Consider the following 13,655-nt stretch of genomic DNA (forward strand, 5'->3'; position numbering starts at 1 on the left):
AGCAACCCACCCCCCACTACAGAACATGAAAACCACCTCCCAGACTGACCAGGGCAACTAGTCACTGCACTGTGTATGTGCCCTGCTGCTGTACCTGCCCCCGCCTATGTACCCTGCCAAAGGTGACTGTCCTGTCCAATTACCATCCCCCTTTCCCCCCCTCCTCCAAAAGAACATGATGGAAACATTAGTTAACAGAAACATATTTTTTATTATCAACTACACATGGAACTGGGAGGTGAAACTTGGACGGGGGCTTGTGTCAGGCGGGAAGGAAAGAACTTGTCAAATTTTGGGGAATGAGAGCCTTCTGCTACTAGAGCTCTCTGCAGGGGTGGAGTGAGAGTTGGCGTGGACTCTGCCGCCTCTCCTTCTGTGCACTTTGGGTGAGGGGGGTATGGGACTTGGTGGCGGGGGAGGGCGGTTAGAGATGGACTGCAGTGGGGCTCTGTCCTCCTGCAGAACATCCACAAGGCGCCGGAGCGTGTCCGTTTGCTCCCTCAGTAGTCCAAGCAGGGTTTGAGTCGCCTGCTGGTCTTCCTGCCGCCACCTCTCCTCCCGATCCATGTTTGCTTGCTGCATTTGGGACAAGTTCTCCCGCCACTGGGTCTGCTGTGCTGCCTGGGCTCGGGAGCAGGCCATAAGCTCTGAGAACATGTCCTCCCGTGTCCTCTTCTTCCTATGCCTAATCCTCGCTAGCCTCTGGGAGTGTGATGCCAGGCTAGGTTGTGAGACAGTCGCAGATGGGGCTGTGGGAATGGGAAAAAGGGAGTGAATTCCTCAGAAAGATAAATGTAGTTGTGAACAAAGAACATAGTCTTTCTCTGTGAACAAGACCATGCACAGCACCTATCACATGCGCACTCAGCACAAGGTCGAATTCTCGGCCTTCGCATTCAGTGCCTGGGGTCTTGCACACCACATTTGAGAACCGTGTCAGGACAACGGAATTTCTGTTGCAGGCAGACATGGTAAGCCGTAGACTCGTGGCAGCTTAAAACTTTAATATTAGCAATGGCCTCATTTCACATTGAAATCAATGTCGGTCCCTGCTGCCAGCAATCCGGCAAGCAGGAACTCTGCTCCTGTCCCACACCCTCGCGGCTGTCCCCGGGAACGATCCCTTTCGGCTGCCCCTCTCCCGCCTCCACCGCGTGGCTGCAAACCAGCGGTTACAGTTCTGTAAAGGAACGGTAAAGCAGTCCCAACACTAACATTCCCCTACCTCATTCAAAGCAGGTCACCATGAGCGACATCACCCTCATGAGGATCTCTGAGAGCGAGAGAGAGAGAATGCTCCGGGAAAGCCTCCAAAGACCAGGGCCGTATGCCGCCCTGCTGTGCAGAGCAATGATTCCCGAGTACTTGCTTGTCTCGTGGCGCGGCAATGTGTCGTACTACGGAGGACCCAATAAGGCCGCTCTCCCCAGGAACCTAATGCAACGGATTTCCAATTACCTCCAGGAGAGCTTCCTTGAGATGTCACAGGAGGATTTCTGCTCCATCCCCGGACATATAGACCGCATTTTACTCTAGCTGCTGTAGCAGTGACTAAACAGTAGAGCGGCTTGGGCAGGACAATCATGCAAAACCGGACATTGCTAGATTTTTTTTTCAATAGTTGCACTGCCCATGACTGAACCGTTAAGCGCCTAGGGCAAACTAATCATGAGAAACCCATTTTTTTAATTGTTAATATTCCTGTTCTGTTAAAAATAAATGTTTAGATGTTTACAACACTTACTGGATGATCCTTCCCCAGATTCTGTGTCCGGGGTAACGGCTGGGGACGGTTGGTAGGGGATCTCTGTAAGGGTGATGAAGAGATCCTGGCTGTCGGGGAAACCAGCGTTGTGAGTGCTGTCGACTGCCTCGTCCACCTCTTCTCCTTCCTCATCTTCCCCGTTCGCTAACATGTCCGAGGATCCGGCCGTGGACAATATCCCATCCTCAGAGTCCACGGTCACTGGTGGGGTAGTGGTGGCGGCCGCACCGAGGATGGAATGCAGTGCCTCGTAGAAACGGGATGTCTGGGGATGGGATCCGGAGCGTCCGTTTGCCTCTTTGGTCTTCTGGTAGCCTTGTCTCAGCTCCTTGATTTTCACGCGGCACTGCGTTGCATCCCGGCTGTATCCTCTCTCTGACATGTCTTTAGAGATCTTCTCGTAGATCTTTGCATTCCGTTTCTTGGAGCGCAGCTCGGAAAGCACGGACTCATCACCCCACACAGCGATGAGATCCAAGACTTCCCGATCAGTCCATGCTGGGGCCCTCTTTCTATTCTGAGATTGCACGGCCATCACTGCTGGAGAGCTCTGCATCATTGCCAGTGCTGCTGAGCTCGCCACAATGTCCAGACAGGAAATGAGATTCAAACTGGCCAGACAGGAAAAGGAATTCAAATTCAAATTTTCCCGGGGCTTTTCCTGTGTGGCAGTTCAGAGCATCCGAGCTCGTACTGCTGTCCAGAGCGTCAACAGAGTGGTGCACTGTGGGATAGCTCCCGGAGCTATTAGCGTCGATTTCCATCCACACCTAGCCTAATTCGACATGGCCATGTCGAATTTAGCGCTACTCCCCTCGTCGGGGAGGAGTACAGAAGTCGAATTAAAGAGACCTCTATATCGAACTAAATACCTTCGCGGTGTGGACGGGTGCAGGGTTAATTCGATGTAACGGCGCTAACTTCGACATAAACGCCTAGTGTAGACCAGGCCTTAGTCTTCCCCAAATGCTGCCATCTGGAGGCTAAGGGGGGATATGCTAGAGGTATATAAAATCATGAGTGGTCTGGAGAAAGTGAATAAGGAAAAGTTATTTACTTGTTCCCATAATACAAGAACTAGGGGTCACCAAATGAAATTAATAGGCAGCAGGTTTAAAACAAATAAAAGGAAGTTCTTCTTCACGCAGCGCACAGTCAACTTGTGGAACTCCTTGCCTGAGGAGGTTGTGAAGGCTAGGACTATAACAGCGTTTAAAAGAGAACTGGATAAATTCATGGCGGTTAAGTCCATTAATGGCTATTAGCCAGGACGGGTAAGGAATGGTGGCCCTAGCCTCTGTTTGTCAGAGTGTGGAGATGGGTGGCAGAAGAGAGATCACTTGATCATTACCTGTTAGGTTCACTCCCCTGGGGCACCTGGCATTGGCCACTGTAGGCAGACAGGATACTGGGCTGGATGGACCTTTGGTCTGACCCGGTACGGCCGTTCTTATGTTCTTATCTGGAGTTCTGCACAAAAGTCCATTTTCTCAGCCTCCTTCACACAGCAATCAAATACTGGAGCTTGCGAGTCTGCCTTTAACTGCTCAGGTGGTTCACCGAACCAACTGCCAGCACACCTAGGCTGCTGCGGAGGAGGAACAACGCTGTCAGCTACATGGTGCTGTGAGCCGGTTTTGGCTTGGGTCTCCTCTGAAGGTCTTGCCTCATTGCTGAGTACCTGTAAAGACATGTCTCTTTCTTAATACAACATCGTGGGACTTGATGTTATGGGCATTTACCAACATTTCATTTGATAATCCCTTTCACTATCCCTGAAAACCTGTGGTGTCATGGAAAGTTTGCTTCCATCGTGTTTCCTGATTTCAGGTGGCAAATAGCTTAGCTTACAGGGTCCTTTGTACATTTCCAATGACCTATTGCCTTGTATAAAACCAAGTACTTTTACATACCTGAGACTTTATCCCAGTGTTTTGTGCAGGACAGACATATATGCCCTCATTGTTGAGGCAATAATTTATATATATATATTCGTCTGGTTGATCAGTGTCTACCGAGGTATTCCGACCCTGGCAAAGGTCTTCAGGAGCTCGGTGGTGATGGTGGGGACCGTCACTGTTCATAGAGGGATGGCCTGGGGATACTGGTCATATAGTCTACAACTACAAGGATATAATGACAACAAGGAGTCTGGTGGCACCTTAAAGACTAACAGATTTATTTGGGCATAAGCGTTCGTGGGTAAAAACCTCACTTCTTCAGATGCAAGGATATACTGGTAACCTGACCCGCTTTTCTTGAAGGGCCCCACTAGGTCCATGCTAATATGTTCAAAAGGCACCCCAACCCCCGGGAGTAGTAATAGGTATCCCCTTTGGCCCAACTCTCTGGCATTCTGGACAGGAGGTAGAATAGTCCCAGACTCCCTGGTGTATGCCGGGCCAAAAGAATCTTTGCACCATCTGTTGTAGAGTTTTCTTCCTTCCCAAGTGTCCCACCCAGGGCACCGAGTAGGCTAGATGCAACAGGGCCTGTCAAAACATAAGAAAGGCCCATACTAGGTCAAACCAAAGGTCCATCTAGCCCAGTATCCTGACTTCCAAGAGTAGCCAGTGCCAGGTGCCCCAGAGGGAATGAACAGGACAGGTAATCATCAAGCGTCGCCCATTCCCAGCTTCAGTTCTCTGTGGGACTAACAATTGCCAGATGTGTTCCTATACAGTGGGGGTCCTTAGCTGGTAGAGGTGGTTGTCCTGGACCTCGAATTGGGGCCCCTTGGGTAACTGTGGGGGGTTACCCTCCCCTTGGTCTGGGCACACCACTTGTTCCCAAGCCCAGCTTAGGGTCGGCTCCTCTCTTTGTTCCTTCAGGAAGTCCCTGTCGATGTCCAGCCACTCGGGATCGCCCTCCTCCAAGGTTCCTGCAGCAGGGTGGTCTTGAACTGGTGTTTCGGGATGGCCTGGGGGACCTTCCCCTGAGTCCTCAAGTCTTCAGCAGCTCAGTAAACCTCTCTTCTCAGGTTCTGTTCTCCTCACATCTGTGGGGCAGGTGCTCCATTCTTGCAAGACCTCATGGAACCACCACCAGTTACACCCCAAAATCACGGGGTAGGCCAGCTTTGGAGCCAGGCCGACTTGACATAGTTCCTCATGCAGGACAGCCTGCAGCTGCACGTCCCCAGGGATGCACAGTAGGTGGATAGGCGTTCCCGCCAGATCTGGGCATTCTACCAAGCCGGCTTGGACGAGTGTTTGGCTACATCCTGAGTCAACCAGGGCCATCACCAGGGTTGTTGTGCATCATTATTCTAAAATAGGTATCAAGGTAGTTGCCCTTCCGGACTTCCCCAACATGGGAAAGGAAGCCAGGAATGTATAATCTTTCTGCTTTACACAGGAATTATTCTTTTAAGGAAATATTGAAGCCTCTAACAAGGAAAATGTAGCAAACTTTGCTACCCACAATGGAAATCAGGGTTCCTAATATAGTTCCTAATTTATCAAAGTCAAATGTTCCATGTGTCTAATTTTGGAATAACGATGTACAACAACCAGTGAGTTAAATCAAGAAGAAGTTCATTAACAATTGAAAATGTGAACCCAATAAGTTCTGTGGCCACAATTTGGCCATTGCAAAATGCACGTAACAAAACAATCTAAATGCTTGAATTTCACCTAGATGTGTTACCCTCACTCCTTTTCCTACTGCCTCCCCCGCCACTTACATGTTAGAGGGAGAGTAACCTTGTACATTAGACATAGCCTGGTCTAAAAGGATGCTGAACCTTATCTTTTAATTTGATGTCTTAGGGGTCCCTACTTTTAATATCATTCTACCAGATTCAGGTTACAAGCAATTTGCTTTGCCTACTTCCTCTTTTTTCCTAGAGTGCCTGGAAGCACTTCCCCTTCAGTTTCTACAACACTCTAGTTCCAGTTCCCCAAAACTTAGGGTTGAGCTTAGATCATTGAAGTTCATAGACTTCAAGCCTTATGCTAACTCCTACAGCCAATCTCTTACAGGATGCAGGCCTGGAGGTGTCTTGCATTACTGCTTGAAGTCTTTAAACCATGATTTGAGGACTTCAATAGCTCAGGCACAGGTCAGGGGTTTGTTACAGGAGTGGGTGGGTGAGATTCTGGGGCCTGCGCTGTGCAGGAGGTCAGACTAGACCATCATAATGGTCCCTTCTGACCTTAAAGTCTATGAGTCTATAGTAAAGGCAGAATATAATACAGGCAAGCTAGTCCTTTGGGCTCCACAGTGAAATTTCATGGGAAGCCCCCAGATTTGGGGGACGGGTCTATGGCGGAAAGTTAATGAGACAACTCAGTATTTGGGAGATGGGTCCACAGGGAAATTTCACGAGAAGCTGCAAGATTTGGGGGACAGGTCTACAAGGAAATGTAATGGGAGGCTGGAGCATTATATTTTCCTGGTTCTTTCTGGCACATTTCCTGGGCACTGACTCCTATCTGTTACCCCTTTGTGGAAACGTAGCCCCCGCATCCCACCTGCCCTACACTCCCAAGCCCAGCACTGAACCCCAAGATATTTCAGTAGCTTAAACACCTCCTCTCCCAGGTGAGGCACAAAATACTCAGGGCATCTGGCATGACCCTGAACCCATAAAACTGGCCAGCCAGCGTTGTGTCCTGACCATCCTTGCAGAGTTCCCAGGACAGCGACCTCAAAAGAAGGGACAATCCCAGGAAAGCCTAGAAAGGTGGCAACACCACTGAAGACGTGAGCCTTCTGGGTTAGAGTTTAACTCTCTCAGGGGGCATGTGGGAAATGCGTGTGTAACACATGGAGACACTTTGCACAGGTCACAGTGTTGCCAACCACAAGAGATCAAAAATCAGAGGCCGACCCCCAAAATCAGGAGTTTGGCTCCAAAAAAATCAAGCTTTAAAAAAAAAAAGATATTGTGTTTTTTGTGGCTTGTCTTATGACATTTGAATCCCCCTTCCCAGCCCCCATGTGTGGGGCCTCCTGTCTGCCCCTCCCTCTGCCCAGCAACTGCTCCTGCCCTCCCATCAACGCCCTCCCACCTTCCCACTTCTGGCCCCCTCAATCCAGTCCTTTAGCCCACACCTCCCAGTTCTTCCCCCCACCAATTCAGCTCCCTTTAATCCAATCCCACAGCCCCCCCAATTCAGCTCCCCCTCAGTTCAGCCCCCACCCGCAATTCAGGTCCCTCAGTTGAGGCCCCCACTGTGTCAGCTCAGCCTCCCCAGCCCAGTTCAGCCTCCCCCCCCCCGATTTCAGTAGTCCAGCCCCGCAGCCACACCCCCCAATTCAGCTCCCCCTCAGTCCACTCCCCCAGACTCCACCCATCCAGCTGAGCCCCCCCCCTTCAGTTCAACCTCACCAGGCTCTCCTCAATCCAGCCCCCACTCCTCCACCCGCCAATTCAGTCCTTCACAGTACAGCCCCTCCCAACCCCAACTTCCCCATTTCAGCCCCCGCTGAAATCTCGTCACTCGTGAGAAAATTTGTGAGGGTTGGCCATATTGCATTGATTCTCTTCACTTAGTCACATGAGAAATACACAGAATAAACCTGACATGCAGCCCCCTGCCTCCTTTTCCTCACCACTCTGGGGAAATCTTTGGGCTGGGCTCAGAGTCCCTTTGGGTCTGCTCCTATGTTTTCCGGGCTTGTCCTGAGCCTTCTTCCCCTAGATCAACTTACTTCCTTTGTCCTTGGCCAATCCATGCCTTTCCTCACCCAAACTTCCTGTGTGGTTCTCTCTATGTCCCCTGGTGGGGGAGTCTGTTTATAAACTCCCTTAGGCATTGTGAATACTCCCAGTTGTCTCCGGTCTGGGAAGGTTGTGGTTTTCAGGCTTGTAAGCCACGACGGATGCACAGATCTAGAGGCAATCCAATAAACAGCAATTTTCATAGTAACAGCCCTATATCAGCCATGATAAATTGCACAGAGAAAGCCACAAAATCATCACAGAGGGCCAGGCCTACAGGGAAATTTCAGTACAGATCCTATGATGCCACTGATCTGAGCCCAACCTGACTTAGGTGCCCAGAGCCCAGCAGATCCTGCTGCTAGAGAAACGTGTGTCCAGGAGACATGGGAAGTGGGGTCTTGTTGGGCCTTTTGTTTTCGTTTAGCTAAACAGTATTATACAGTTGAGGTGTATCCAGGACATCCCACAGTGCACGGCAAGGCAGCATGCTAAATTAATACATAGGCGGGAACAAAGGAGAGGAGAACAAGTATGGACTCGTCAGAGAACCACATTATGAAATATGAGCCGTGGTTCTTCCCATTTTCTTATCTGTAGGGAGAAAAGATCATCCCCATTCCTCCCATCTTATGCCCCAACTGGCTAACCATGAATGACCACTGCCCACCCTCAGGTATCATCTTCTCTCCTTTCCCTGGAGGCCCCAGTCTTCTCAGTCCTGTGCTGTGGGCTGGTGTCGGGATATACAGGATTATGACATCACAATCTCTTTTAAACATGAGGCATTTATTAAAGAAAATGAACACATGCCTCCACTCAGCTCCAGTCCCAGCTTGGTCTCCCTTGTTTACTAGGAACCACATGCTGCCTGGAACGCTATACATGACACTGCAACATCTAGTGGCTGAATACTCTAATTGCAAATAAATATAGACTAGGAAGTAAGGTGGGTTTTCCAGCTGGGAGTGGGTGATGGGAATGTTGGAGGAGTTTACAGGGAGGGAGTGCAGTCTAGTGGGTAGCACACCAGACATAGACTCTTGAAAGCTGAGTTTCATTCCCAGCTCAGATGGAAAACAAAATGTTCTGGTGAACTGAAAATTTAAAAAAAGTCATTTCAAGTTCAAACTCATTTCAAAACAAAAACAAATCAAAATGTTTCGTTTAGAAAATGGACAAATTGTCTGTTTCAAACATTTGGGTGGGTTTCAGAGCCTGAGCTGCAAGGTCCCCGTGGCTATTTTTAGCTCGCGAACTCAATCCCTGCTGGCCCAAGTCTGTCTATTTGGGCCGGAAGGCTCACTCCAGCTGTAGTGTAGACATAACCAAAGAGACTGTCCTTTTCAAAGACTCATTAAATAAGACCCCAAGAAAGGGGAATGTAACTTTAAGTACTGGGCTGTGACTGAGTTACTGGGAGATCCAGAAGGAAACTGAGGGCAGGGTAGCGCAGACAAGAGCTAGGATGATACTTTTATGCCCCAGGCTCTTATCACGGCACCTTTCACCTCCTTGTTCCTGAGGCTGTATATCATGGGGTTGACCATGGGCGTGATGACGGCATAGAACAGGGAGATCATCTTGTCCTGCTGGGGTGAGTGGGTGGACCGGGGCCTCATGTACATAAATATGGCCGCCCCGTAGAAGAGCGAGACCACTATCAGGTGGGAGGCACAGGTGGAGAATGTCTTGCGGCGCCCGGTGGCCGTGCTTATCTGCAGGATGGTGGCCAGGATACGGGAGTAGGAGATGAAGACCAGCGAGAGGGGAATGATGAGGACCAGCACGGCCACGGCGAAGATGACCAGCTCGTTGACATAGGTGTCGGCGCAGGCCAGCTTCAGCACCTGGGGCGCCTCGCAGAAGAAGTGGTCAATGCAGTTGGGCCCGCAGAAAGGCACGTGGAAAGTGTAGACCGTCAGCACCACCGAGTGGAGGAAGCCGCTGACCCACGACCCTGCCGCCAACTTGGCGCAGACCTGGCGCCTCATCACCAGGGTGTAGTGCAAAGGGTTGCAGATGGCGACGTAGCGGTCGTAGGACATGACGGCCAGCAGGAAGCACTCGGTCACCCCGAAGGCAAAGAAGGCGTAGTTTTGGGTGGCGCACGCCAGCATGGAGATGGTGTGGGAGCGACTCAGGAAGTGCACCAGGAGCTGCGGCACCGTGCTGGAGATGTAGCAGATGTCGATGACCGAGAGATTGCGCAAGAAGTAGTACATGGGCGTGTCCAGGTTGGGGTCAGTGCTGGTGAGCGTGATGATGATCCCGTTGCCGGCCAGGGTGACCACGTAGATGGCCAGGAACAAGGCAAAGAGCAGCCCCTGGCTATTGGGGATACTGGCGAAGCCTAGCAGGACGAATTCTTTCACCGCCGTCCGGTTCTCACTGGCTGCCGACATCAGTCCCTTACTGCAGGAAGGAAGAAGGGGGTGGCCATCACTGCTAAAGCTGGCTGGAAAACAAGAACTTTGGGGGTTCACCAAAAATACCCAGCTTTTGGCATTTCTTTTCATTCCACATTGGAACAAAACCAAGGCCTATAAAAAAAAAGTATGAAAAAAAAACTTACGAGAGACCCACCCCAGAATAGCCAATAGAGGTGGTTATGGGGCTCCCGTGGCACATGGGAGACCCAGGTTCAAATCTCTGTTGTGCTCTAACCACTGAACTACAGAGCCAGCCTCTGGTTTGGTCTTCATGTCTCCCTTTGGAGCTGGTCCGCTTTGTATAAATAACTCAATATTCATTGGGTGTTAGGGAAAGAAGGAGTCCGTAGCCCAGGATTTGGGCACTCGCCTGCTAGGTGGGATGACTGGGGTCAAGTCATTCACACACGGCAGGGCTGGAACTTCAGCTCCCTTACACCAGGGGGCGCTCTAACATCTGGGCAATTGGCTGTACTTGAATGACTCCCCCCCCCCCCGCCCCAGCATTGCAATTCCAATTTTTCCTGGCTCCAAGTGGAATAAGTGGGGTTGCAAACACTTTCGAGGAGAGAGCTAAAATTCAAAGGAATCTTGATAAATTGGAGAACTGGCCTATAGACAACACAATGAAATTCAGCAAAGACAAATGGAAGGTGCTGCACTTAGGGAAGAAAAACCAAATGCACAAATACAGAATGGGGGATAATTGGCTTGGCAGCAGTACTGCTGAGAAGGATCTGGGAGTTGTGGTGGATGACAATCTCAACATGAATCAGCAATGCGATGCTGTTGCAAGAAAAGCAAATGCAATTTTGGGTTGCATTAACGGAGGCATAGCATGCAAATCCCAGGAGGTGATAGTACTTCTCTACTCAGTGCTGATCAGGCTTCAGCTGGGGTACTGTGTTTAATTTTGGTCACCGCTGTACAGGAAGGATGTAGAAAACTGGAAAGGAGCCAGAGGCAAGCAACAAAGATGCTGAAAGGGATGGAATGCCAGCCCTATGAGCAAAGGCTGAAGGAACTGGGTATGTTCAGTTTGGAAAAGGGGAGATTAAGAGGGGGACATGATAGCCGTCTTCAAATACTTGAAAAGCTGCCATAAAAAGTTGGAGAAAAGTTGTTCTCTCTTGTCTCAAAGGGCAGGACAAGAGGCACTGGGTTCAAACTTGAGCAGAACGGATTTAAATGAAATCTCAGGAAAAACTTCCTAACGGTAAGAACAGTAGGACAATGGACCAGACGCCTAGGGAGGTCCTGGAAGCTCCTTCACTGGAGGTTTTCCAAAGGAGGCTGGAGCCATCTGTCTTGGATGCTTTAGACCCAACAAATCCTGCCTCTTGGAACGGGGTTAGACTAGATGACCCTTGTGGTCCCTTCTCACCCCATGGCTCTCTGATTCTATAAGGGAGAACATCACAATGCCTGGCAATGCTCAAAGCTGCACACCTCAGCTTCTGCATGATTCCCTGCCTCTCCGTACTCACTCCCTTGCTACAGGAAGTGGGCTGAGGGTGAACATCGCAGCATGCAAAGAGGCTCAAAGCCACCTCCCTCTGCTGCTCTAAAACGATTTGCCTTGGCCACCAACCTCCCGCTGCCAAGAGCGGAAGGAATGGTGACCAGTGTAGCAAGCTAAACACTCCAGCTTCTTTCAATAATTCCACACCTCTTCTGCCTTCTCATCGTCCTCCTGCTTCTGAGAGTGCAACTCAGAAGAGCATCATAGCACATGGTGATGCTGAGAGCTACCCACTTTCAGATTGCCCCCTTCCCTCTCACTGCTCCCCGGCTGCAGAGAGTGGACTGAGGGTGAACATCAGCCACGGCAAAGGAAGATGGTCCAAGTGACACACTCCTACTAGAAAGTTTGTGGACAACACCAAGCTGGGAGGGGTTGCAAGCGCTTTGGAGGACAGCATTAGAATTCAAAATGACCTTGACAAAGTGGAGGAATGGCCTGAAGTAAATAGGATGGAATTCAAGAAGGACAATTGCAAAGTAACCCCACTTAGGAAAGAACAATCAGGTGCACACATACAAAAAGGAGAAAGGACTGCCTAGGAAACAGTACTGCTGAAAAGGATCTGGGGGTTAGAACGGATAACAAATTAAATACGAGTCAGCGATGTAATACTGTTGCCAAAAAAGCAAACATCACTCTGGGATGTATTAACAGGAGTGTTGTGAGCAAGACACAAGAAGTAATTCTTCTGCTCTACTCAACACTGATAAGACCTCAATTGGAGTATTGTGTCCAGTTCTGGGCACCGCACATCAGCGAAGATGTGGACAAATTGGAGAAAGTCCAGAAGAGAGCAACAAAAATGACTCAAGGTCTAGAAAGCGTGACCTGTGAGGAAAGATTGAAAGAACTGGGTGTGTTTAGTCTGGAGAAGAGAAGACTGAGGGGGGTACATGATCACAGTCTGCAAGTATGTCAAAAGTTGTTATAAACATGGGTGATTAAATTGTTCTCCTTAAACACTGAGGACAGGACAAGAAGAAATGGACTTACATTGCAATAAGGGAGGTTTAGGTTGGCTATTAGGGGGTGAGGGATAACTCAGTGGTTTGCATATTGGCCTACTCAACCCAGGGTTGTGAGTTCAATGCGTGAGGGGGCCATTAAAGGAACTGGTATAAAAACCTGCCTGGAGATTAGTCCTGCTTTGAGCAGAGGTTTAAACTAGGTGACCTCCTGAAGTCCCTTCTAGCCCTGATATTATATGATTAGAAAAAACTTCCTAACTGTCAGGGTGGTTAAGCACTGGAATAAATTGTGTAGGGAGATTGTGGAGTCTCCACCATTGGGGATTTTTAAGAGCAGGTTGGACAAACACCTGTCAGGAATGGTTTTAATACTTAGGGCAGGGGAGTGGACTAGACTAGATGACCTAAGAAGGTCACTTCCACTCCTACATGTCTATGATTTTATAGATGATTCTGCCACTCTCAGAATTTCTTCCCTGCTACCAAGGGAGGAATGAGGAGCGACATCATACAGCACATGGTGATTTTCTTCGCATGTCGGATGTGGATGGAGAGCAACAACTGTAATTTTCCATTTAGGTGGTTAAGCCAGATCACATGACGATGCTCAAAACTAAAAGTTCCTGCTTCTCTATCTATGATCCCCTCACACACACACATACACTTCCTGCCATTCCCCCCTGCTGCAGGGAATAGAATGAGGGTGAATATCTCTCAAAGGAAACCCTCCGATTTATCCAGCCAAACTAGCTACCCAGCCGCTGTTGAGGTCTCACTGCAGGGATTTTCGGGGGCCTGACTACATGAGAGGACATCTTCTAGAGAGGGTCGGCTAAGCTGCTATGAAATCTGGTCTGAACCATAGTGTGGAGGCAGGTTTTTAGGTGCCCTGATGCGTTTATACTGAACCGGGCCAAGAATATGGAATATGTTGCAGGGAAAAAAGAACAGCCTCTACCTTCATTGCATTCGGGGCTAAGTGTAACCCCGGGTTGCCCCACAACTCAACCCTTTCCCCCACAGATTCAGTCTTGTCACACAACACCCTCAGCCTGCTGCTTGGAAGCAGGGAGAAAATATGGTCATTGGTTTTGTAATGGGAGGGGCTCAGATTAGAGTTAGTCAGAAATTTTTCATCTCAACTTTTTTTTCTGGCAAAAAGTGCCTTTTTTGGTCACAACTGAAATGTTTCCAGAAAGTGTCAATTTTGATGAAATTTTGTTTAGGAAAAAACAAAACCCCCTAAATGAAGCATTTTGATAATGATGATATGTCCTCTTTGGAGATTTTCAGAAGG

General features: G+C 49.4%; 1 protein-coding gene across 1 annotated transcript; it reads right to left on the reverse strand.

Annotated features, from left to right (window-relative positions):
- Positions 1–8,896: 8,896 nt before the first annotated feature.
- LOC128826326 (olfactory receptor 10A7-like) lies at positions 8,897–9,838 on the reverse strand. The gene has a single exon (XM_054009574.1). The coding sequence runs from the start codon at positions 9,836–9,838 to the stop codon at positions 8,897–8,899; it is 942 nt and encodes a 313-aa protein (XP_053865549.1).
- Between the last annotated feature and the right edge of the window lie 3,817 nt (positions 9,839–13,655).

This window comes from Malaclemys terrapin, chromosome 20 (genome assembly GCF_027887155.1).
Source record: "Malaclemys terrapin pileata isolate rMalTer1 chromosome 20, rMalTer1.hap1, whole genome shotgun sequence".
NCBI lineage: Eukaryota > Metazoa > Chordata > Testudines > Emydidae > Malaclemys > Malaclemys terrapin.